The following is a 26835-nucleotide window of genomic DNA, read 5'->3' on the forward strand; positions in this document are numbered from 1 at the left end:
ACCTAGCCCATGCTTCGGCTCTCTCGGTCGCCATGTTGGAGGAGGCGGAAGCTACAAGTGGCGTGGGCATGGCGTGCGCTTGCGTCTGCGCCTGCGCGGCGGGAAGAGCGAAGGGAGGGTGCCGCTGGCGCCTGCGCAGCAGGGAATTAGGGCGGTTGCCTGCCTGTTGGTTGTTGTAGTAACCGGGGAAGCGTCAAGAGGAGGGCGCTGCGGCCGCCGGGGCTGAGTTGCCCGGAGCTCAGCCCCCGTCCCCGGAAGATGAGGCTGTAGGTACGGGGGGGAGGCGGGAGGGGCCCGGCGCGATCCCAGGGGCTCCTGGAACTCCCGAGGGTTCCCCGCGGCGGGTGCCGCCCGGCAGCGCGGCGGGCAGCCTGGTATGATCCCGGGCTCGCTAGCCCCGAGGCAGTTGCGTCTGGCGGGGCTGGCTGGCTGTGTGGCGCGCTGCGGGGCCAGGTGCCTCCCCGGAGCGCGGCCGGGCCCCCGGGTGGCAGGTGGGGTCGCGCGGCGTGGGGCGGGGCCGCTGCCTTGGGAAGCCCCTTGTCTCAGGCAACCTGTGGTGTTCCCTGGCCCCTAGGCGTCACCGGGGTGCGGGCCTCTCGGCGCATCCCGGACAGACCCTTCTGGCCGGGCTAACGGGGAGAGTCGGAGGCTCCCGCACGGCCAGTGACCAGAGGGAGGTGGGTCGGCACCGGGCCGCGTGGCGGTCCAGTCCTTCCTTCGTAGGCGGTAAAGCCCGAAGAGACCATCAGAGCGTCTCGTCTGAGCTCCTGTATAACCCAGGCCAGAGAACTTCCGCCAGTTACCCGTGTGTGGAGCCCCAGGGCTTGTGTCTGAGGAAAGCATGTCCCTATAAGGAAAGCCTTTGAGGAAGAAAGTGCTGAAGCAGCCAGACTTTTTCAGGCTGGTCTCTGAGTCAGGCGCAGAGGAAAGTCACTTTCTCCTCTGGGGTGCTGAATCAGCCCAAAGACACTTGGGCAAACTAGCCTAGGACTCCCTGCACTGGAGCTGTTCTTCCCAGGGAAGGTCTCTCAGGGGGATTCTTTGTGATGGTAGAAAGCCCGAAAGGAGCATCACTGTGTCTAAAAGATAGCAGTGCTATATCTCAGGTCATTGCAGTGCCCCATCTAGTCAAGTGTCCTGGACTAGTGGCTAGAACCTGATGGTTCAGAGGAAAGTGCAAGAACTTAGTTATGGAAGTTTCTTCTTGCCTCCTGGCAGCAAGTAGGTTGGTTTATGCCCTGTAGCAGTAGGGTTTATGTCTCATGTAGATCTGTGTAGCTGTAGTGCTGAGCTGACTTATGTCTCTAGGCTATTCTGCTCAGTCATATACTCATACTCCTGATGATTATTGCAGGTAGCTGCACTGGCTAGATCTGCTGATTCTATATGAAAGGGTCTAGGAGACCACTGTGATTGGGCTGCATGAAAACTCCCATAGGAGATGCCAGTTGGGATGGCTCGGGACCTGGAGGAAACCGGCTCGTCCTCGGAGGAGGAAGAGGTGGAAGAAGGGCCAGAGTAAGTGAAAACATACATAGTGCCTGAACCTTAGTTATGCTTCACCTGGAATGTACTGGGGTCTTTGGAGATATTTACTAATCTAGTGTGACAGCTGCATTCTCTCTTCTCCCATCCGTCAAGTCTGTGTGTTGAGGAGGATGGGGTGAGACTTGGGCTTTTAATCATAAAGAAGGATCAGGGTCACATGGTGTGTTTGGTAGGTGCATAACTCCTTGCTTTGGGAAACCTAAAAGGCCCCTCTTTCCTGTAGAGAGGGAGCCTCTGGAAGGGGAGGAGGCCTTAGCTGTGATTTCTCTCACTCCACTCATTTTCTGGCTTCCTATCTATTGCTACATTCTTTCATGACTCACTGGCATCCCCTTCTCACTTGGGGTGGATTCTCTTTGGTGCAATTCAGGGAAATATGGGTAACCCCCGTTCTGCTGGCTGCATTTGCTTTTGTTTTCACCTGTGGGAGCACAAGGAATTGCAGAGCAGCCTGCTGTATTATGTAGGGCATTTGAGTGCTCTTGCCCCCCATGTTGTATTTAAGCTTAATAGGAGCTATGTTTCTTCTTCTCATCTTTGCGTTCTTCTCAGCACTAACCCCCAGCTTTGTCTAGCACCTCTTTCCATCTCTGCTGCTCTAGAGTTGTCCATTTCCAGAATGGTGTCCTGCTCCCACGTTAGCTGAGTTTGCTTTAACAAGCTAGGTTCCCTTGTTTCTCAAAGACCACTCTCAGCATAGCAGGACTCTGAGGCAAAGGCTTCCCCAAGCTGACCATGCAAAGGGCCTCTACCTATTGCTCCAGACAAAATCGAGCTGGCCGGTTGTCCTCAAACATCCCAGGGAAGGGGTAGCAGGGCCCAGGTTTGTGTCCTTCAGTCAGACCACAGTTTGTCAATGTCTGCACCAAGTGACCAAGGTCATGGTAGGGATGAATGTGAACAGTTGCTTGGAGAATAGTCTGAGCCCTAGTGGCCTCACTGCAAATCCTCAGGGCAGAGCTTAACCTAAAGCCTCTTCCTGCTGTCCTGGCTCTATTTCCACTTATGTAAGGTGCTAGCCTGTGCTCAGACTTGGTGCTGCTGTACACTGGCCCTGGGTGAGCAATTGAATTCACCTAAGGGTGGGTGGGAGGATTCTGGGGCCAGATACGAGGGCTCAGCTGTGAATGGTCTGGTTGGATGGGGGAAGGGAGCATAGATGGGGCTTGCCTTTATTTAGGGAAAATAAATGTTTGTTTAAATGTTCACATTTGGTCTGATACATTGGATGGTCTATGGGGAACAATGATCTTTCCTATCCCATGTGGGGAGGGAGCCCATGCAGATTACTTCTTTACCTCCGCTTTGAGAAGGTGCCTATACAGGAAGCTTCTTGTGCACCTCTGTCTAGAAATGCAGAAGTGGGGTGGAGGTAGACAGGTACCTCTCTATTCATTTGTACCCAAAGGTACAGGCAAGCATATTGAATGACTTTTTTTTAAGAGTTTATCACTGGTGAAAAGTCTCAGCCTGTTTTAATATTGGGTTGGTGGGCAGGTGAGGGAGGGACCACTAAGCCCAGAACTCAACAGATTCAAAGAATGATAAAAACAGGGATCTAGCTGGGGCACAAGCAGAGAATCCAGTGTAATGCCCACTGCTCTAAAAAGGAGCCCTTGGAGACTGAATCCTTTGTGCCTCACCCACAGTGTGCCTTCCCCTGTCCTGGAGAGAATTATGAAAGAATCATAAAATCTGTTATTGGCTTTTCTCCTGAGATTGTAAAGGTGAAGGGGGGACATTTGTGCTGGTGGTTTTTTGATGTAGACACCTGTTTGGCAGGAATTGCATTGAAGCCAGGGATTTATTTCATATTGGCTGAACCATCTTCTATAGTTGAGAGACAAGCTTTTGAGCTTACACAGAGCTCTTCCTCAGGTCCGATCTGAAGAAGATATGCAAGTTCAAAAGCTTGTCTTTCATCAACAGAAGTCTCTCCAATAAAGGATATTACATCACCCATCTTGTCCCTCTAATTCAGGGGTCGGCAACCTTTCAGAAGTGGTGTGCCGAGTCTTCATTTTTTCACTCCAATTTAAGGTTTCGTGTTCCAGTAATACACTTTAACGTTTTTAGAAGGTATCTTTCTATAAGTCTATAATATATAACTAAACTATTGTTGTATGTAAAGTAAATAAGGTTTTTAAAATGTTTAAGAAGCTTCATTTAAAATTAAATTAAAATGCAGATCTTACCAGTTTAGTGTGATCCTTGCCCTTGCTTTTCCTTGCTGAGTTTTCCAATGTCTGGCACGTATTTGGATATTTTAAGCTGCACACAGGCTTCTGAGTGAACGGTTGTTAACTCGCTCCAAGAGTGACAGAGGACTGATTTCATGTATGAAAATACCTGTTCACAAAGGTATGTGGATCCAAATGCTGAAAGCAATGCAAATGCAATTTTCTTCAAACAGTTAAATTTCACTGGCAGGGACGTCCAGCAGGTGAGAATAGAGGCCCCATGATCTCTCTCAGTAGCTTCAAGTGCACTCCACAGATCTCCAAACTTTGATGCCCACAATTCTGAGCTTTTTAACTGAATGAGCTGCATTTTGAAATCTTCAACACCCATCCACTGAAATACAGACGAATCCAAGTTGCTTTCACTGAACTTTTCAGGTTTAATTAGAAAAGAAAGCATTGGGCCAAATCGCTGGAAATCTTGAAATCCGTCAGAAAATTCGGAGTCCAGTTTTTGCATGTACATTCTAATCTCAATGTCAAACGCAGTGTGCTGTTCCACGTGGCATGATAGTGATGTAAGTAGCAAATCAGGACTTAAAAATATCCTGGAACAGTTTTTAAGGTGGGGGTGCTGAGCTGTGTTCCCCCTTGCCCCTGTCTGCACCCCTCACGCCAGCTGCTGGCTGAGTGCCCGGGGGCTGGCAGCGGGCTGAGCAGGGCTAGCGGACAGAAACCCAGCTGGCAGGGGACCGGCGGCCAGTACTCCAGGCCAGCAGTGGAGCCTCCGGGACCAGTGGCCAGGACCCAGGCAGTGTGAGTGCCACTGAAAATCAGCTTGCGTGCCGCAGGTTGCCTACCCCTGCTCTAATTTCATGGGACAAACGCAGCTACAATGACACTGCATATTGGCTGAATAGATCTTTGGGGTCCACTATCCACCTGGGTGGGATTTGAAGCAAGGATTAGAGGTGGGAGGCTCTATATCCTACCCAATACACTAAGTCATCATGTACCCTGGAATGAGTTCTACGGTGACCAAGGGTAAGCACTTCCAGGGGCAAGGCTACATTAGGAACTTTCAATGTCTCCGAGCACGCAGTCTGATGATGCAGGCCTAGCAAACTAGCTGGTATCTGCTGCAGCCTTGTCAGCTCAGACCCTGGACTGTAGCCTCACCTAATGGAAATGTTGCTTGTTTTGCCTGACCAACATCCCTCTGGCATGTGTCTGAAGAAGCTACCGATAATGCCAAAAATTTTACATATCTGCATATCTGCCCTTCCGTATGTGTCTTTTTCTCTTCTGAATAATCCATGTAGATCTAAAAGATGTCCTATCCCCTCCCAGGGTGTTTTTCTGTAACTATTCATGTTTGATTTTCCTTGGCAGTGAGTTATAAGGACTCTGAGCTTTATCCACTTAGACAGGATGATAAATTTTGCCTTCTGTGCTTTTATATTTACACAGTAGCTTTCAATAGTTTGTGCTGCATTTCTCTTCAGCTGCTTAAAGTCTTGTCACAGCTCCAGAGGCGTGCCCCCTCTTGGCCACCCACCAGACTGCTGAATCCCTAAATATTTTAATTACTCTCTCTGAACGGAGACCAGCCATTGCCACTGTCTTAGGATCTCTGGGCACACTCTTGGGGTGCAGATCTTCTTTCTAGCACTCCTGCCTGAGAGGTGCAGTCAGGTGGTTCCTTGCCCAGCCCCTAGGCTCAGTGCGGACCCCTCAGACTTACCGCCTTCCAGAATTCCAGTTGGGTGGGTGTTCTGAGCCCACAGCTTACCTCTTCAAGGCACATGTAGTACATATAACATGTTAAATGCAGACACTGTGTACAGGATTCTAAAACACAAGTTTTCCTCTCTACTTTCCCACTCCTTGCAGACAAGTTGGGGAATTATGTTCTTCCAGCTCCAGCTAACCTGCTGAGCATATCTGTCTGGTCAGAGTACACTTGTTTAAAGTTAAGTACTCTCCATTGTCCTTAGTCTGGTGTGGACATTCTATAGGTTGTCAGTCCATGCTGGATATGCATAGAGGCGCATTCTGTGATAAAGTAGTTTTACAATTTCAGTATTGTATCAACCAGGATTCATAAGTTGTACAGACACATTCACCAGGCTGTCAACTTTAGCTGCAGGCTTTTCTCTTCCATGTTATGGAACTGGCTACCTCAGTGCAGGTAAAGTAGGCCACTGATCTGCTGATAGAGAAGGTGCTCCATCCTGGTGCTGAGCCTTTGAACACATACTAACTTCAGTGTGTTTGCACTGATAGTCTGGGGCTTTAAGGCAATGTCATGTTGACACTGCATAGTGAGATGTGGCCAGTGCTAGGCAACAACAGGGCACTGTCAGTTTAGCCAATCTTAAAGTTTCTGTTTGGTACAATACAGTTTCTGTTTCCATTCCTGTTTCATAGAATATCAGGGTTGGAATGGACATCAGGAGGTCATCTAGTCCAACCCTCTGCTCAAAGCAGGACCGATCCCCACCTCAAGGACCAGGCCCACCTCAAGGACTGAACTCGCAACCCTGGGTTTAGTAGGCCAATGCTCAAACCACTGAGCTGTTGCCAGGCTTATCTTGTAGTGTTCTGTGTTTAGGTACCTTAACAAAAAATAACTTTTAAAAAATCTGCAAAACCAAAGAGAGGAAGCAAGACTGAGGTGCAAAAGGGGCTATGCCCAAACTACCTAGCTAAGGGTTGGACTGAACTGGGATCAAATTGAATAGATTGCAACTGTCCTCCCCTTTTAATAGGGGCTACTGATCCCAGTATGCAGTGTGGCCTGGCTGCTTGGCTCAAAATAGATTATTGGATTCTGGCACCTCTAGCCTCCGTAAGCGGCCGAGTGGCCATGGACAACCCTGTGGAATTCTGGGCTGCAATCCTACTGTCTTTGACATAAGTTAAAAAGAAAAGGTGCCGATAGCATCACCTGGTGTGTAGAACAATGTGTGATTCTTGTTGCTTGTTTAATTTCTGAGCCCAGGATGCCAGCACAGTGGCCACATAGCGCACTTGGGAGTACATATCTGAAGCCAGGCAACAATGAACTGGTATGCAATCCTTATACTGCAGAATGGCTCCTGCTTTGCTTGGGTCGGTGGGGCTAGGAATGTGGATATGGTGCTTGCTGTATTCCTCTGTTCTTGGGTATAGATCTTGAGACCTTTAGCAGAGAAGTGTGAGGCTCTTCTCGGAAGTCATGCAAGTTACTTAACCAGTTATATAAATTAAATATAAAAGCCAAAGGTAAAATGAAGGAGGGAAAGTAGAGATTTCAGGAGGGGTTGTCTGGATTGGCCATGTTTTGGGATTGGTGACAGTTCTTTCTTGTTCTTGGTCAAGCCAATGCTGTCTGGAAAAATCCCGCACCTAGAGGCCTGTGTTGTGGAGGGTGACTGTTCTTCCTTGAATGAGACCTGCTTTGTTCTGGATTGGACTGACACAAAAAAGGTGGCTTTGGGTTAGGATTTACTCGTACTTTAAGCATATCACACTTGCAGGCTGGTGTGCAAGCCTGGGACTGTATGACACTGCTGTGGGAGTACTAACCAGGACCCCTTCATAGTGAGTAATCCACTGTGTATGCATGAGGCTCAGCTGCTCTCATGTTGTTAACCATCTCTCTGTTGCAGGGATCACCCATGCGTCATGTGGACTGGTGGCTGCAGGAGGATCCCCATATTGGTGTTTCATGCAGAAGCCATTCTGACCAAGGACAGTTACATCCGCCTGATTGGAGGTGGGTGTAGTGAGCTGTGCCAACTCTAGGCCTGCTTCAGTGTGGAGAGGGGCTGGGTAGCCTCCAAGCAGGTGCCTTCCTCCTTTCTGAGGTGGGAAAGGAGATGTCAGGAGGGGTTGTCTGGATTGGCCATGTTTTGGGATTGGTCACAATTTTTTTTTCTTGTTGCTCAAGCCAGTGCTGGGAGCCACCTGTTTGGAAAACATTCTGCAACTAGAGGGCTGAGTTGAGGAGAGTGGCTGTTCTCCCTTGAATGAGACCAGACTTGTTTCTGGACTGGACCTAGTTGCTTCTAAATGGTTCATTGACCTGTGTTTGTATTAGAATCTAGATCGGGGTGGGCAAACTACGACCCATGGGATTGCCACCCCTGTGGCGCCAAGGCAGGCTTCCTGCCTGCACTGGCTGCACGTCACTGCTGGAAGTGGCTGGTACCATCTCTTTGCAGCCCCTAAGAGAGCGGGGTTAGCAGGCTTCATGCACAGCCCTTGCCTGTAGGCACTGCCCCCCTGCAGTCCCCATTGGCTGGGAATGGGGAACCATCGCCAATGGGCACTTCAGGGGAGGTACCCGCAGGCAAGGTCAGCGGGTGCAGCCCTCTGTGCACCCCACCCCTTTCAGCCCCATTGCCACCCTGGAGCTGCTCAAGGTAAGCAGCACCAGGCCAGAGCCTGCACCCCTCCTGCATCCCATACCCCAACCCCCTGCCCTGAGCCCTTTGCACACACTGCACCCCTCCTGCAGGCCAACCCCTTGCCCTGAGTCCCTTCCTGCATACTGCACTCCCTCCCTCCTGCACCCCAACCCTACATTCATGCCCTGCATGCAATTTCCCGACCCAGATGTGGCCCTGGGGCCAAAAAGTTTGCCCACCCCTGATCTAGATGGTAATTCATGACTCCATAGTCAAGAAGTTAAAAACACACAAACCTGGGCAGTTTTAATGGGACACATCAGAAATTATGCAAGTGCCCCTTGCTGGCCCAACTGCAGCATTGACCGTAACAAACCCTACTAACTTCTTGGTCCATCTCCGTTATCAGGAACTTATCCTTGCAACAAAGCCCGTTGCCAATTGTGCCCACATATCTATTCAGGGGACACCATCACAGGGCCTAATAACATCAGCCACACTATCAGAGGCTCGTTCACCTGCACATCCACCAATGTGATATATGCCATCATGTGCCAGCAATGCCCCTCTGCCATGTACATTGGTCAAACTGGACAGTCTCTACGTAAAAGAATAAATGGACACAAATCAGATGTCAAGAATTATAACAGTCATAAACCAGTCGGAGAACACTTCAATCTCTCTGGTCACGCAATCACAGACATGAAGGTCGCTATCTTAAAACAAAAAAACTTCAAATCCAGACTCCAGCGAGAAACTGCTGAATTGGAATTCATTTGCAAATTGGATACTATTAATTTAGGCTTAAATAGAGACTGGGAGTGGCTAAGTCATTATGCAAGGTAGCCTGTTTCCTCTTGTTTTTTCCTACCCCCCCCCCCCCAGATGTTCTGGTTTAACTTGGATTTAAACTTGGAGAGTGGTCAGTTTAGATGAGCTATTACCAGCAGGAGAGTGAGTTTGTGTGTGTATGGGGGTGGGGGGATGTGAGAAAACCTGGATCTATGCAGGAAATAGCCCGACTTGATTATGTAAAGAGTTGTCACTTTGGATGGGCTATCACCAGCAGGAGAGTGAATTTGTGTGTCGGGGGGGTGGAGGGTGAGAAAACCTGGATTTGTGCTGGAAATGGCCCACCTGTTGATCACTTTAGATAAGCTATTACCAGCAGGACAGTGGGGTGGGAGGAGGTATTGTTTCATATTCTCTGTGTGTATATAAAGTCTGCTGCAGTTTCCACGGTATACATCTGATGAAGTGAGCTGTAGCTCACGAAAGCTCATGCTCCAATAAATTGGTTAGTCTCTAAGGTGCCACAAGTACTCCTTTTCTTTTTGCGAATACAGACTAACACGGCTGTTCCTCTGAAACCTGTTATCAGGACTGTTAGCAGAGAAGTAGATGTAAACAAAAGGAAGTCCAATCTCTTGTGATATTGGGGCTGGGAAACCAAAGCATTTTAGCTTCAGCTAGGGAGAGTAAAAAATCACATAGAAAGGTAGAGCCCTTGTAAATGGTCAGGAATTGCAAGAGTTGATCTCCTTGCATTGGGTGCTGGGAGCATTTCTATTGCCAAGACTCAGGTTGTATGTAAAGAATTAGGAAAAAGCTGAATTCCCCTTGGCTTCTTTCATTAAGATGCAGACACTTTCCCCCTCCTATTGATTGATGCTCTAATTGCTTATGTTGAGCCCAGGCAGGAATGCCTATGGCCCTTTTAGGTAGGATAGATAACCTGTGCGGGGAGAACTTTAGGCCCATGTAATCTGTGTCCGAGATCAGTGCTTGTATGCTGGTAGTTGCTCTTACTCTGAGGGCCTTATAGTGGTGTGGTGTCTTGTCAGTTTCATAGAAACTGGACATAGACAAGACTAGTCCAACCTGGCTTGTTCTCAAGGGTTTTGTCCAGTCCAGGTTTAAATGTTTTGAGTGGTGAGGCACCTACCCCTGCCCTCTGGAGACCAGTTCTTACAAATATGAACAAGTTCCCTGAGATTCAGTCTACTTTTCTGCACTTGGTTTGCTTCCTTATTTCTAGCTTGAACTAACCTATGCAATTCTTCAGCCTCATGCTAATTCTTCTGTACCTTGGTTTGTCAATCCATTATTCCAGCCCCATGACGATTTCTTTTGTTGCTGAACTCCCTTAAATTAATAGTTCCACATAAATTACATTGTTGTCTCCTCTATCCACTAATCTTTTAATTTAGTTCTTTATTTTTGATACTTCCAATGCTGCTTACTGCTCTTGGTTCTGTGATTCACTGTGGATACTGATTTTTTTCTCTCTCTCTCAAACTTTGTACTATTTTACTCACCCCAGTCCTCCTGCTCCTTGCATTTGTACAGACTCAAAGTCCAATGCTGCTCCCTTTGCTCATGTCTCATTCATTAGATGACTGTGTAGTGTGGGCATTAGATGACTGCTGTGGTGTGAGCATTCAAGTTCTGGGACCAGTGCCACATCCACAGCTGTGCATGTTAGTGTGGGGCCTGTGGCATGAACCAAACAGTCTTGGCTGCATGGACTTATTTTGAGGTGTGCAGAAGATATTAGGATAACACTCTGGAGTGTTGCAAAAGAGCCCATGAAGAGACCTGTAAAGAAATCAGGGGTTTGTTGGGAATCAAATATCTGAAAAGTCTGTGAACAGATGGTATCTCAGGCCATAAGAGACTGGACTGACTAAAGGAAGAAATTTGACCACTGAGGGATTGGTATAATCCACTGCTGCATCACTGTGTGTTGTTCCACTCAGAGTTGCACAGGGATCTTGTGTAACCCTGTGCTTTGCCAAGTGCTGTTGCATCTAGAGACTCATCAGGGATATAGTATAACTGCAGGGTGCAAAGTGCTACTCCAAGACCCTACCTAACATCCTGTGTGGATGCCAGCACCAATCCGGAGCCTGGTGGCACTGCTACACCACCATCCAGAACCGGCTGATGAAAGTCATTCAGCCATCCCTAGGGAAGATCACCATCAACTCCGCCATCCCCAGAACGGACAGCCGACTGACCTGACATCGTCATGATGATGCAGAAAAGAAGGTGGTCCTCATGGTGGATGTAATGGTGCCATTTGAAAACAAGTGACCCGCCTTCCATGAGGCCTGGGCTCGGAAGGTGCTGAAATATACCTCGCTGGCTGACACCTGGAGAGCCCAGGGCTACAAGGTTCAGATTCATGCCCTGGTCATGGGGGGGGCCTTGGGCACATGGGACCCGCACAACGAGCCAGTGCTGAGAGCATGTGGATTGGTGCTATGCCCAGTTGGCGCTATGCCCAGCTCATGAGACAGCTTATGGTCAGTACCATCTCAAGTAATCAAGAATGCCAGTCAGGGAAATAACCCGCTTCCTCCCCTGACGAACCAAGGGACGCACCCCACCCACGTGCTTATTCACTCTACCAGTATTGACTTGGACTCTAAATACATTCTGTGGGTGGCGTACCTGAGACCACTTATCCACTGACATTTTAAAAACTCCCGCACCCCAATCTGGGTCTATGTTGGTTATGTACTGTGTATGTATCCTGTGAACCTTGTAACCAATACTTGTAATCACTCATACCTTGAGCCTGACCCCAGATGTACAGTACCTTCCCTCTTAATTTGTGTAAATTTGCTTTTAAACATTAGCTTTAATAAAATTTATAACTGCAGTGTGCAAAGTGCAATGGCACTCTTCTCCCTCTTGAAGCGGTGCAGGGTTCATGTATCTTGCTTTGCTATTATTTGATACTCAGGCTGTTGGTACCTCAGATGCTGTCACTAACTCCATCTCTTGCCTTCACAGAGCGTTATCGCTTGTCCTATAAGATTGTGAAAACAGACAGCCGCCTGGTGCGCAGCATGCTGACTGCCCATGGATTCCACGAGGTGTGTGCATCAGATCTCCAGGATATTGAGAGCCACTGAGTTTGGACACATGCTGCAAAGGTTGAAATTCTGGGCTTCTTTCCAAATCCGGATATAGCACATGATCCTGGGCCTGTGGTGCTTTTAACTTTCAGCCAGTTTATCGGGGAACACTGCACAATTCTGCCATTCTGCAGCGGTGCTCTTTGTTCTCTCATTGTAAACCCAGTTTTTGAAGCATTCTTAGCTGGAAGAATACAGGTTGATGATTTTTTTTTCCTTTTGGAGCCTCACTTCATACCCTAAGATAGCAGGCAGGAGCATGTGTGGTGGTGCCTTATAATGCTTATCATTCTCTAGCATCTACCAGGTTCCATATCAGCACCCTGTGTACAGTCCAGGATATTTCAGCAGGTACCTGTGAGTGTTGAGTTCTTTTGTTTAAGAGACGGATTAAGGTTCAATCTCCCAGGATTGTTGAGGGACTTCAGAACGGTTTAAAAATGGATTGAGACTGCCCATGAAAATAGCTTTTTCCCAACAGCTGTATCTAGCGTTGGGATGTGACTTAATAGCTCCTAGCAACAGTGCAACATCTTGGGGTAGGAATATTTCAAACTGTAGTGGGACCAATCCATGAGTGGGTAGATGGGACTCTTAGGCTAGAAAGTTCCCAGGTCCCTCAAAGTAGAGGGCAGAGTGCTTATTACTAGTGGTGGTATGGTCTGTCTCATCTGCTCCTGGGCTTTGTCCCATCCTCAGGTACACCCCAACAGTAGTGATTATAACCTCATGTGGACAGGATCCCACCTGAAGCCCTACCTGCTGCGCACCCTCTCAGATATTCAGAAAGTCAACCACTTCCCCAGGTTAGTGAATTTGTTCAGCAAAGCTCTTGTGTCTGGTGGGGACTGAATATCAATGTCTCTAAATAACGTGTGGGGTGGGTGATATACAGGTCCCAGAGCATCAGGACTGAGCCACACATTGTCTCTCATTCCTATCTGGCAATAAGAAGACAGTACTTAGGTTTAGTGCACTTGCCTTTCTAGCCCAGGTATTGGGGGTGTCATTTTATTTGGTGTACAATTGAAAGGGGTTGTGTGGGTTGTTTGTCCCTGTCACTAAAATGGCAGTTCTGGTCAGTCTCTGCCTTGGGAGGCCCATGACAGGAATAACATGAGTTGCTGCAGATGAGGATTGAGGGGTATTGGCAAAGCTAAAGGGAGACCCTGGACTGGAATAGAAGGGGATGCTGCAGGTTGGGACTGAGGTTTCTCTGGCAGAGCTGAGAGCCCTAGTAACTAAACCCTCAGTGTTAGGACACTGGTGTGGGTTGCTGAGGGACACTTCATGGAGAAGACCTAGCTGCTGCTTTTGTAATTTCAGGTCCTATGAACTGACTCGGAAAGACAGGTTGTACAAGAATGTTAGTCGCATGCAGTACACCCACGGGTTCAAGACATTCCACATCTTACCTCAGACCTTCATCCTGCCTGCAGAGTACCAGGAGTTCTGCAGTAAGTGACTGGCTGGCAATGCCCAGGCCCTGAGCAGCAGCCAGGGAGTAAGTAGGTGTATGTGGGGGATTGTGCTTATTCAGTTTTGTGCTTGGGGCCCCTGAGAGAAACAACTCAGCTTGTGTTGTGAACAACAACAATTGGAGGGAAGGGAGGCTAGAATAACACTATCTGAAACAGGTTTTTTTTGGCTTGTTTATATCCTCCCTGTCCTAGGAAAGTTGCTTACCCCATAGCCTCAGTGTGAGAGCTGAGCCCTTCAGCATTATCAGTTGCAGATGAAAGAAATCCTAGTGCCAGAGGGCTTATCCTTAAGAATTTCTGTAGGCCAACACCATACCATCTCTGGCCAACATCTGGGAATGCTAGGGGGAGGCACCAGGAGAAATACCAGACCGAGAAGAGAAGCCAGTTTCCAGCTTAAGCAATAACAGACCTACTGAGGGCACTTGGGGCTTTCTGACACCATAGGGAAAAGCAGGAAAAAAGTGGAGGAATTGTCTACATTCATGCTAGAACTGTTAGAAGCCCTGTAAGAGTTCCTATTGTGGGGAACACCCTGGCAGCTGTTACAAAAAGTTGGAAGACATTTCAGATTCATGCTTCTCTCTCGACTAGGTTCATATTCAAAGGACAGGGGTCCCTGGATAGTAAAACCTGTGGCCTCTTCCAGGGGGCGGGGCGTCTACCTGATCAACAATGTAAGTGTTTAGCAGAATGCTGACCTTCCCCAGATGCTGCTGCATTCCATTCCCTCCCACTGTCACCTTTAGCAAGTGCCATGGTAATCTCACCAGCAGGTGGCACTGCTGTCAGTTTCAGCACCATTATGTACCTGGTAGGTGATCAGCACCCCCAAGCAGCTGGCATGCCCCACAGCATCCTGTTTTTCCATGATTCATGTCCTGCAACATATACCTTTTAAGTCTCAGATGCAGCAGTAACCAGAAGACTGTTCCTGATGTAATATGAATAGCTGTGCAGCTGCATCCTGGGCTTCCCTAATGGTGCAGGCTGCCTTGGGGAAGACTCCCAGGCTGTCTGACATGGAGAGCTGAATCCCATATTCATCATTGCCTTCACTGACCCTGAGTTGTCTTCTCCCGTGGCTGTTTGATCGCCCCAATTAGTTGAATAACTTTCAGCAAAATGAAATCCCCCATTATGGGAGTGGCAGGGAGAGGCCTTTGTTCTGTGCTCTGGACACAGAGAGCTCTGGGATTCATGGTGCCAATGGTGCCAGGCCTCTCCTGAGGGCTGATGCTCTGAGCACAGTGTGCTGGCTGTAGTAGTTGCCTTGCCCTTTGCATGCTGTGCAGAGAATCAATTTCTCACTAGTGGCAATTGAGTCTCAACTGGAGCTGAGAGGGTTTGAGGGGATTCCGAGCCTTAGGGACTAACAGGCAAATGTTCCTGGCATACTACCAAGCTGGTTGCTGAGTCACTTTGTGTTCATTTACTCCCTCCTCTGTCCCTGCAGTGAAGGGGCCAGGTTGCCTCATCTGGCCTCTACCTGGATCCTTTCCCATGGAATAAGGGAGCAGCTAGCCAAGTGCATGAAGTAACTCTTTCCAGAGCTGCACTCCGCTTTGCTCTTTGTTTGAAGGAGAGGGAGTGCATGCTCAAGTGATGGGCAGGTAGCCATGAACTGAGGAAAGGGCCCTCCTGGGATCTCTTTGTATATCTGTTCCAGTAGTATGTCAGCTGGTTTGGCCCAAAGATTTCACTTTTCTTAGTGTGACCTCCACACAGAGTGTTTTCTAGAATCTATTCATGGAAAGTGGTTTTTTAAAAAAAATAAAAATCCTCAACTATTTCTCTGATCCAGAGTAAAACAGGCTGCCATTTTTGAGACATACCAAGAGAGCTTGAGCTCTCTGACTCTTTAGTTAACCTAGATTGCTCCTGCTCAGGCCAAGGGAAATGTGGATCTCCAGACACAAGTGAGTGAAAGACAGGGAGGTGGATTAGAGTTGGCTCCTTCACAAACTGGGACAAGAATCTGTTCACCAATCTGAACCATTTTTAGTGGCAAGGGGCAGAAAGGGATTTACAGACAGTGAAGAGTAAAAGTCTCCTGAAGAGGTTGCTGCTGCCTGCAAGTTGCACAGCTTCCCTCCCCAGTCAGTGACCTGTGCCTGTGATGCTGAAGAGCGTATCTGGTTGCCCAGGGCTTTGATGTGTATTTGTCATAGAGCTATAATGGAGCTTCCTATCCTGAGCTCCCATGTCAGTACAGCAGCGTCACTGCTGTCTGACACTGGGATAAGGGGAGCTTAGCTAGGCAGGGTGAGTAGCTGGGTAACAGCCCTGGATCTGGCCCCAGAGATTGAAGGTGTGAGGAGGTAATTTCCCCCACTCTTGACTCTGCTCCTTCCATATGCTGGAGACCCTCAAAATTAAAATCTTGGCCCAGGATTTAGTCCTTCTATTCTGGATCTGCCTCCTCCAATCGCCAGTCCTGGATGCCTGAGAAGAAAGTAAGCCCCCTAATCCTGTGCTTGGTCAAAATACCTAACATCAGAGTATTAGGAAGTCAATGTGACTCATTTCTGAGACTTCGAGCCCCTAACTTGTGTATAATCACTGTGGAGCGGTTAAACAGCTATTGAGACCAATTCAGGAGGACAAGTGTGTGGTTTTAAATTTATATATTATGTGTAAAGCACTTTGGGATCTCTGGGATGGCAGGTTCTTTGGAAATGTAATAACACCCTGATTAAGCTTCTGATCAGGGTCTAATTACCCTAAATACCCTCTTACTGGCCAGCCTTTTCCCTAGCAGCAGCTGTAATGGCACAGAATGACTTTAGAATGGAAAGGCTCTTGGTAAAGTCAGCCCTTGGATTCATGGTTTCCTCACTTTTGGACTGATGCTGTGTCTTGTTCTGTAGCCAAACCAGATTTCCCTGGAAGAGAATATCCTGGTGTCCCGCTACATCAACAACCCCCTGCTCATAGATGGTGAGTGTGTAGGAATTGACTTCTTCCTCTGAATTTCCTGACCAGATGGTCTCGGCAGCCTATGGGTAGTTATTTGGGCTGCCGTACCTGCTTTGATAGTTCTAAGGTGCTGGAGAGATTTACCTATTGGGGGGGGGGGGAGGGAAGGAGATTCCTCAAACCTAGGGAGCTTCCCTGTTGGGGAAGCTGTGAACATCTCAAGTCAGCAGAAGCTGATAGACTCTGCTGTCTATTTTACACCTCCATCGCCCTCAGAAGGGTCTGCTGCTCCCCCCTCAGCTGGGTGCAGAGTCTGGAGGCTCTTGGGAAGTATTTGTGGTCACTGATTCCTGCTAATCCTCTTCCAGACTTCAAATTTGATGTGCGCCTGTATGTACTGGTGACGTCCTATGATCCGCTCGTTGTCTACCTCTACGAGGAAGGACTAGCCAGGTAGGATTCACACCCCTTCCCTCAAAGCAGTTGAACCTGAAGCTCTAGGATCAAGAGAGCTTCTCCCTACCCTTGCCCTGCTCATCTTTCATTCAGAGGCCTGGCAGAGAAGGAGTGCCTCAAAGTTTTAGTTGTAGATATTTAGTGGTGATGTGCCCGAAGGGGAAGTGACTGATTTTGATGACATGGTTATGGGAGGGGAAAAGCCTTGATAAACAAATCTTGGAGTGATTGTCCACACAGATTCCATTTTTGGTGCACCTGCACCCCATGCACTTGATCAGATTCTTTTTAGCTAGTGTCAGTTGGGCCATGCCTGGTCCCTAGATACCCTTCCCCCAACTACTCCCAGGCAAAGTGGACTCTATCATCTCTCAGTTCCTTCTTGCTATCCGTGGAGCCCCAGCACTGTCTGCTTCTCTTGAGCAGTCTATGATTCACCTTTGATTTTAGGATTAGCTCATTAGTGAGTGAGAATTAGTTGTTTCCTTTTGCCAGTTGGCACAGGTACAAGTATATTTTAAAAAAACAAGAAATGTGGATTTTTGTCATTTTAAGCGTAATCCCCCGCTGCTCTTAATGTCTACCCCATATAGGGGCTTTTAGATCATGGCAAAGGCTAAAGTCACCAAGGTTTAAGACCTGTCGATCAGCGATGGATGCTGTCAGTGCCCGATGTGCCTTAGGGAAGGACACATTGTGGAATGTTGTTCCATGGTGGCTACTTCTCCAGGTGCACCCAGACAGTGAGTGAATGAGGGGAGGCTGAAGCTTTTCCTGCTGGAGAAGTCAGTGCAGGCTTCCTCGGACTCTGGAATATCTTTGGAGAAGCCTCAGTGTGTGGGTCTGTTCGTCTCCCTCAGTGCCCTGGTGAGCTACACTCCCAGGCCGCTTCCTCTGAAAGGCCTAATTTGTCCACCAGTACATCAGCGTTGATGTCTGGTAGAAGCAGGAAGGAGCACTGTTCCAGAGATGATGCCAGACACAGGTTGGGCCTCCTGCTGGTGTCAGGGAAGGTGAGAAGTTATGACTTGTTTTGACTTCAGTTGATATAAGTTGGATAAGACACTTGATGGTACCTCAGTGCTGATATTTAAGGCAGCTCAGGTGGTACCATCTAAGGCTTAGGAATGTACTCCCTCTTGTACTAGCCCCAGCACTGTGTACTTCTGTATCTGGCGCTTATACATTTATCGCCTTGTTTGGTGGGCCCAGTACTGGGCCCAATGTTAAGAGATTCAAGGAGGTAATTAACCCCCCCCCCCCCCCGCAACTTTAGAACCTCCATGTTTGGCTAGGGAAGAGACCTCTGTGCAAACCTACCTGGTTCATAGGCAGGGTACTTCTGACAGACTTCTTCTGTTAGAGGATGTATATTCCTTCTCCTCTTCCCTAAAATGTATTGTGAAATCATCCCCTCATATTCCATCTCCCCTCTGGATAGCTCAGAGGAAGTCCAGGAGAAAATCTAGATATTATTCAGTTAGAGGAGCTAAGAACACAGTCATAGGGAGCACCCATCCTGGTATCCTTGATGTGCCCTCCTCCACACTCTCCTACCTTCCCTGATCATACTGGATCCCCTGGGGATATTCAGCCCTATTTCTGAAAGCCAGCATTCCCCACTGTATCCAGAGCTAGGTCTCTGTCACTGAAGAGACAAATTCAGCTTCCATAGGTGAATTGAGTTCTATGGCTGCTGGGGAGGCAAGAGGAGGAGAATGGAAAAGAACAGCATTCTCCTGAACAGGAGCATCAAATCCCAGCTCCAATGTTGTCCTGCCCTGATGAGGCAGTGAACATACCTTCACTAGCCTAGGAGGATTAATTCTGTGTCTTCTAGGACCTGATAAAAACAGATGGCTGATACCCTGCAGAGACTGTAGAAGAGAATCATAGAAATGTAAGACTGGAAGGGATCTCAGTAGGTCATAGTCAAGTCACCTGCTCTGAGGCAGGACTAAGTAAACTCTTGGATATACTTGATCTAACTTGAGGAAAGTTGGCTGTACCAGTCAGCAATGGTCTACTGTAACATGCCAGATGGATGTGGCACACACCAACTTCTGTCTACTAACTTCAGGAAAGCAGACAGAAGATATCAGGCCTCTGAATATTTTTATTAGCATCCCATACCTGGCACTCTTGTGGTACAAGCTGTATCAGAGAGCAAAACAGTAAGTCCTCCAAAATACCCATGTGAGAGGACCCCACAAAAGATCAACCTTGTTGGTTGAAAGCCTACAAATGAAGGAATCAAACTACCAAACACTACTCCCACAAAAAGATTTTTTTTTTAATTTGGACAGCTATCCAATTTGATGGCTAAACTACCCGAGAAGCATCAGGAGGAACCACAATTTCTTATGGCTGATGGCCAGTTAACTGCTAAACATCTCTACAGGCTGCACTAAATCTATCTGATAAGAGGTGCAAATAATGGTAACATCAATATCCATGAAGAGGTGGTCATGGCTTCAGCCCTTGGGGATCCCAAGGGAGGTCCAAGCAATAATTGAGGCCCTCCCATTTGAAGGAAGTATCTATTTAGCAGTGGCACTGATGAGGCACTACATACTTTTGAAGAATTCCAGGCAACTCTGATCTTCAGGGCTCTGTCCCATCCCCTAAAACAGTGGTTCTCAACGTTTCCAGGCTACTGCATGAAATTTTAGTTTGTACTGACTTTGCTAGTGCTTTCTATGTAGCCGGTTAAACTAGGCAGATATCTAGAGAAGTTGTACTCCCTGGAAAACCTCTGCATACACCCAGGTTGAGAACCACTGCCTTAAAAGAAAGCAATGCAAGCAACAGCCATACCTCAGCAAGTGTTTCTCAATGCAGTATTACCAATCTCCATGATTGTCTGAGCCTCAAAGAAAGATGTAGAGCAGGGGTCAGCAACCTTTCAGAAGTGGTGTGCCAAGCCTTCATTTATTCACTCTAAGGTTTTGCTTGCCAATAATACATTTTAACATTTTTAGAAGGTCTTTCTCTAAAGTCTATATTATGTAACTAAACTATTGTATGTAAAGTAAACAAGGTTTTAAAAATGTTTAAGAAGCTTCATTTAAAATTAAATTAAAATGCTTATCTTATCAGTTTAGTATAGTGGTTCTTACCCTCTAGGAGGTACGTGCATCCCAGGTTATGAGATGCCTTTTCTTGGGGTGCGAGACGTGAGATATTTTTAGACGGTAAATCATCGAAAACCCACATCAAGCCCAGGCACATAAGTACAACTTTGTTTCGTCAAACCTATATATTAACGTTATACATTTAACGATTACTGTAATATACAAACAAAGTTTAAGCTAATTGTAGTGTAATACAATTACATTACATTCTCTCACCCCTTATCAAAGGGGTGAGAGAATATATTTTAAGAACTCCAGACTGTCAGCGGGCTGAGCAGGGCCAAGTGTAGTGTATTAAATTGCTCCCCAGGGGAATGTACTACTTACAGCTGCCAGTCCTGATGCTCTGAGCGGCATGGTAAGGGGATAGGGAACAGGGGTGGTTGGATAGACATGGGAGTGTCAGGGGTGTGGATAGGGGACAGGGAGCAGGGGGGCTTGGATGGGGTGGAGGGGTCCTGGGAGGGGGCAGTCAGACAAGGAGCAGTGGGGGTTGGATGAGTGGAGGGTTCTGAGGGGTGCAGTCGGGGCAGGGGGTCCCAGGACAGGGTGGGCAGGGGACAAGGAGTACAGGGGTGTGTTGGATGGGTCAGGTGTTATGAGGGGGGCAGTCAGGGGGTAGGAAGTGGGCGGCTGTTTGGGGAGGCACAGCCTTCCTTGCCCTGGTGTATTGTATTAAATTTCTCCCCATAGGAATGTGCTACTTATGGCATACTACTTACGGCTGCCAGTCCTGGTGCTCCCATAGGAATGCACTACTTGCAGGAGAAATTTAATATGCTACACTGGCGGACAGAACCTCAGCTCGGCAGCAGGCTGAGCAGCTCAGCCCACCGCTGGTCTGGAGTTCCATCCGCCAGCTCCTGCCAGCCAGGGTCCCAGCTGCCAGGCCCGCTCAGCCCAATACTGGCCTGGGGTTCTATTCACCCAGGCTGGTAGCAGGCTGAGCGGGGGTGGCAGCCAGGACCCTGGCTGGCAGCAGCGTGCCAGTAAAAATCAGCTTGTGTGCTGCAGGTTGCTGACCCCTGATGTAGAGATTTCATTATTGGTAACCCATTGGCTCCTACTCAGCTGCCCTGAAGTCTGGGGCTTTGAATGGGCAGCAGGTCTAACACTATCATTGGGAGCCTGGTTGGACCACAAGATCTATTTTACACCCCCTGCCACCCCACTCCCCTTTACCACCCTTGGTAACCACATATTTTCAAGAAGCTTGGGCTGGAATTACCTTGGACCACTGGCTCCTTCAGATCATAAGGAAGAGATGTCCCATGCATCTTCAGTCTCTTCCAACCCTCTTCTCCCCTTCTGGTGTCTTTCCAGGGACACCTCTTGCAAGAGATTGTTGAGGCAGGAAGTAAATTTTCTCATACAACTGGGAGCAGGAGCCAGGGGAGGAACTGCCCTTGGAGTTCAGGAGCAAGTGATTTTATTCCCGCTTCTGAATCCTAAAGAAGAAAAGAGGCTGTAGAACCTGCTTCTTCATCTGCCCCCCTCTTCCTCTCCCCCCCCGGATCTTTGTCTCAACCTCTTTGCATACTATTTCAGATGCAAAATGGTAGACCAACTTCTAATGAAAGGCATGCTGTAGGTCGAAAGATATAAGCTATTCCATAAAATCTAAATGCCTATTTTCATATCTCCATATATCTGGTTCACAAAAATCCCTGCGATTCCTGATAGGAACATCCCATGACCAATACAGAGTTCTGACCTTTTGGCCACTCTACAGCTCTAAGGGTTTTCACTAAATGGCTGTCATTAGTGGCAGCTCATCTAAGGAGACAAGAATCCAGGTACGCCTTTAACTGGACAATTGGCTAATTCAAGGAAGATCACCACAACAGATGACTTAGCACAGACAATCCTGAAATTCTGTATCTTTTCAGGTTTCAAAAGGAACAGAGTGAAATCCTCACATTCAAACTGCTCAGGTGAAGTCTATGGTCTGTTAGACTCCAAATTAGTGAGGGCTTATCTTCCATAGGAAATATTTCATACAATGAGACCACCCAGTCAGTTTTAGCCCACCCAACACCACAAACAAGAATGTCTGAGGCTTCTAGAACACATAGCCATTTACACTTCTAATCACACAGTATGCCAGACTACAGTATTGATCTAGGCAGGAAGTTGCTGAGATCAGTAGCTCTCCAGCTAGGATGACCAGATGTCCTGATTTTATAGGGACCGCCCCAATTTTTGGGCCTTTTTCTTATATAGGCTCCTATTTTACCCCCTCCTCCCCCCCCGTCCCAATTTTTCACACTTGCTGTCTTGTCACCCTATCTCCAGCAGACACCGCATGGACATGATGGTCATGGTCCCACAAGAATTGTCATATGATGAACAAAACCACTTTAGATATGCCGTGGAGTTCCATTATCTGTCTCTTCCTACAAAGATGCTGGTAACATGCCTTCACTCAGGAAGGGTTCCGCTTGAGCCACTGAAAAGTCAAGGACTACGGTCTGCTCAGATAGCAAGTCTGCGCGCACACACACGTTTTAGAGGTCAGGGCAATCTCCCTGGCATGCAGCTTTTTCTATCCCTTCTTAATGTCCATCAGCTGGAATTGCTGATTCAACACCACAGCAATGCCCTATATCAGTGACTCTTAACCTTTTGAGACTACTCTACCCCTTTCAGAAATCTGATTTCTTGCATACCTCCACATTTCACCTCACAATATATATAGCTGTATATTTTTCTATATGAGCTTTTCAGCACCAGCTTTCTCCCTGACCGCACTAGTCTTTACTTCAGGGCTAGCAACTAGTCCAGAATTGCTATCTGGACTTTCCATCAGCTCCATAAGAGTCAATCTGACAGCAGTATCTGCAAATTGCTCTCCTATCTGTGGCCACACTGTTTCCCCCTCTCCAGTGACTGTTACTGAAGGTTCTCATGCATGTTTTTTCCCACTGTTTGAGAGCCCTGTCCTCCATGGGACCTTAATGTGGCACTGGCAGGGTTAATGTGTCCCCTCTGAGTCTTTAGCAACCTGCTCCCTTTTAACAGCTGGCTGCTAGGAAAATGGTTTTCATTGACATTACCTCAGCTAGGAGGGATGGGGAGATTGAGGCTTGTATGTCAGCTCCTCTGTATGAAGTATATCACAAGGACAGGGTTCTCCTAGACCTTACTCTGTTTCTACCCAATGTTGTCTGAGTTCTGTGTAAATCAGTCCATTCGCCTCTTTATTCTTCCTTAAGCCTTGCTCTAACCTGGGATAAAGCAAAGCTTCACACACTAGATGTAATGAAGGTATTGTCTTTCTATTTGGATAGAACAGTCATTTGGCAACACATACACACTAGTTGCATTTGCTGACAAAATCAAAGCGTGACCTTCCAAGTGGGTCTTGCAGTGTAAGAACTTGCTGTGAGTTAGTTAGGCCATATCAGAGCTCTTTCCACTAGGGCTCAGACACCTTAAATTGCTTGTTTGAGTAATATTCCCATACTTGATCTAGTATGGGTCTCCAGACTTCCAATTTTGGTAGGATTGTCCTGCAGTCACTATTCAAGCAGGACTCCTACCTGCCTCTAAGCAAATAGACAGCTGCTTGTTAGTCACTATGAGTGGAATCCATTGGCAATTGCTCAAAGAATGGCTACTTATCCCACAGCAACTGTGGCTCTTTGAGATGTGTTGTCCACACAGATTTCACCACTCACCCTCATCTGCTAATGGGGAGTTCTATCCATGTGGGCTTTTGTATTGGTGAAGCAGTTGGGTCCATTCAGCCATTTGTGCCCTCAGATGGGTAGGTTGCAAGGGCACAGGCATGACCACCAGATGGACACCACTGGCCAAAAAAAATCTGACTCAAGCACATGTGGTGCATGGGCACCAAGAGTGGAATCTGTGCCGAAAGCACATCTTGAACTAGTTACTGTAGGGTAAGCAACTGTACTTTCTCTGCTCCCACATCCAAACCTTGTATTCTTTTTGAGAAGGGGCTAATGTAAGTGGAGGCCAGTCTGTCTGCTGTGGGGCATTGTGGAGGGTCTGCATGCTACTGTCAAAGACCAGGTCTCTTGTAGACATAGTTCCTCCAGCTACAGGATACCTGATGCATGATTATAGAATTGGTGCCAAAGGTAAAATCAGAAGCACATCCCTGGGTGTGTCACCCTAGGTCAGGGAACTAGCCTGACCCCTGGTAGTGACCCATAGCTCTGCTGCTGCCCCACAGTTGATAGTTCACAGTGTGGCTTATATGGAGTACTTTTAAATGACAAGAATAAGCCTACTTCTATCAGCTTCCTTAATGACTCGTCAACCTCCTCCTCCCCCCATAAATCTCCGGGGCTGGTGAGTAGGTGCAGCAAGTGATGGCAATCCCCCAGGGTATATCTAGCAATTGGATGGAACAGAAACAGTGTCAGTCATATAATGGAGGTTAAGGGTGGGGGAATGTGAGAGATTAGATATTTCCTCCTATGTGTGGCCTCCAGGTGGCACTAGCAACCTTGGTTGTTTTCAGGGTCTTGTGGTGATTTTCCTCTTGCCCTGGATTTGTGTGCCTGGACACAGAGGATCCTGGAGCTCCAGGTTCTTGTTTGTCTTTCTGGTGTAGTATAAATGCCTAGAGAGACCCCTTTAAGGGCTTACAGACTATTGGTGCTTTGGCTAAGGCTGGGACAACCTCAGACTGTGAAGGAGAAGGATTCAACACTTGTGGCTGTGACTGGAGGCTGCTTTTCCTCCCCCATTGTAGCAGCTGCAGTGTTTAAGAGTGGAAACGATGTGGTGGGGCTCCTGGGAGGTCTGGGGAGTGATATGTGGTAAAAGCATACTGTGGCACAGTGGACGTGGCATAGATGTAGTGGGGGTGAGGGCTTTGTGCATGTGGAGGCCAGGTTTAGGGACCTCCCTTGCTGACCAGAGCAATGACATTGTACCTGTATTCTGCAGTTTTTCCCAAAATCTGGCTAGTTTCCAAAACGTGACTTCTGTATTTGTTCCCTTGCCAGCTTCTGCTATATCCCACTGAAAGCCAGTGTACAGCTCTGTCATGCCTCAGGGAGTCCCAGTGGCTGGTGCCTCTTGGCAGAGAAGAGTTACTGATAATAGAACATGTGGAGGCTCCATAGGACAGACTTTTCTTGACTTGAGGAGGGACTAAATAGCATGCATCAGCTGATGCCTGTTTGCCTGAGTAGAAACCTCCCTGTGTCTGGCTTCCAGAGTACACCCTGACTTGACATGAGGTGATCCAGGTTTGGAAGTGAGGTTCTGGAACAGAGGAAATAGGTTTAGGCTCTGATGCTGCATTGCTGTGTGTTCCCATCTATGTGGAATGGCAGGAGGTGGGGCATAGGAAAGCTCCCTCGAGCAGCAGTGGGGAAGCAGAGATCCAATGATGAAACCTTCTGGGTTATTCAGGCGTTTGAACCTTCTCAGAAGTTCTGAATGCAGCTGTTCCATTTCTACTGCTGAAGTCCTGTTTTCTTGCTTTGAGAAGTGTGTTGGGCAGAATTCAGGGTGCCCTGACCTGAGGTGCCAGACACAAGAGCAGGCTCTTTTGTGGTTTGCTCTTTCCTCAGAGGAAGTTTTTTGTGGGGTGTAACCTTAGGCCATCGAAGCTGAGAGTCCAGCTTTCAGAGCAGCACCAGGGCTAACAGCATCAAACAGCTCTGTCAGTGCATCTTATCTTGCCTTGTAGTGCCCCCTGCTATTCTGGTCTTGCCCAGCTCCCAACTCTGTCAATGTTCCTAATCCATAGTAGTCCACTATTTCAGTCCTGTGTCCCTTCTGTGAAGGAAAGCTGGCCAATCATTTTGAATTGGTGGTGGTCTTTCAGTTCTCTGTTGGTGCCTGAAACAAGAACAGGGCTTCTCTAGTGTGAGACAGACAGGGGTATGCCATGCTGTTCCTTAAGGTCTTGTCCAGATTTGATTTAAAGGTGTATCATTAGAACATGTTAGCTGATACATTTTTAAAAACCTAATGTAGTCAAAACACGTTGCTTTTAATATGTGCTAAACTGATCAGGATTAAGATTTAAGACTAAAGGGATTATTATGATCTAGTCTAATCTCCTATATGACACTGACATAGAATTTCACCCAGTGATTTCTGCATCAAGCCCATGACTTCTGAATGAGCTAGAACATATCTTCTAGAAAGACTTCCAATCTTGGATAGTTAGAGCTTTGGGGAGCCTAGGTCTGCTGTAGACTTTTGAATTATGTTAGCTAACATGTTCAAATACACACCTTTAAATCTTAGTCTAGACCAGACCAAAAAGATAACCCACGGGGGAGGGTATTCAAAGAGGCATCAAACTGATTTTGAATGCCTCATTGTATCCCAGGGGACTGCTTAGCCATGTACTAGCAGGTAGATGTCTCTTCTGACCTGCTGTGAAATTGTCTGGTTGTCTTAATTTTGTTTTTGTTTTCTATTTCTGATTCCCCTTCAATCAGAAAGCCTTGTTCTTGGAATGCGGGCGGGGGGCGGGGTCACAGTTAGGGTTTGAATGGTTTCCACTGCCCATAGCTTGCAAAGTGGGGGTTTCATTCTGTCCTTCCCAGTTTTTCCCTCTGTCTAGCTTATTATGAAATGGAAATTAACCTGAATCTTTTTCAGGGACTTCCTGTTTGTGTTTGTGCCCCCATCCTGCATGGTGGCTTTGGGAAATGTGTGCCTTGCTGCTGTGACCATCAGGGGGTGTTGATGCACAATGATCGTTTTTGGTGTTCTAGAAAAATGTCTGGTTTTTCTTTTCAGTTTTGTTTTAAACTTGGTCTTTACTACCTGAATTTTCTGCCTTTTTTTTTTTGTCA

The 26835-nt window shown here is 47.6% G+C and overlaps 1 protein-coding gene across 10 annotated transcripts in view; it reads left to right on the top strand.

Annotated features, from left to right (window-relative positions):
• Nucleotides 1–131: 131 nt before the first annotated feature.
• The window catches only part of TTLL5 (tubulin tyrosine ligase like 5), a 216119-nt gene continuing 189415 nt past the window's right edge, over nt 132–26835 (top strand). For 7 of the 10 annotated variants that reach the window (XR_012669002.1, XM_048855536.2, XM_048855538.2 and 4 more), the window contains exons 1-9: nt 132–270; nt 1355–1518; nt 7382–7488; nt 11924–12006; nt 12748–12854; nt 13375–13505; nt 14124–14206; nt 16400–16469; nt 16817–16901. Coding sequence is in view for 9 of the 10 variants with exons in the window: in XM_048855536.2 (XP_048711493.1) it covers nt 1442–1518; nt 7382–7488; nt 11924–12006; nt 12748–12854; nt 13375–13505; nt 14124–14206; nt 16400–16469; nt 16817–16901 (743 nt within the window). In the remaining variant the exon portion in view is untranslated. The other 3 variants (XM_048855537.2, XM_075129783.1, XM_048855544.2) reach the window with 3 other exon arrangements.

This window comes from Caretta caretta, chromosome 6, assembly GCF_965140235.1.
Source record: "Caretta caretta isolate rCarCar2 chromosome 6, rCarCar1.hap1, whole genome shotgun sequence".
In the NCBI taxonomy this organism is placed as follows: Eukaryota; Metazoa; Chordata; order Testudines; family Cheloniidae; genus Caretta; species Caretta caretta.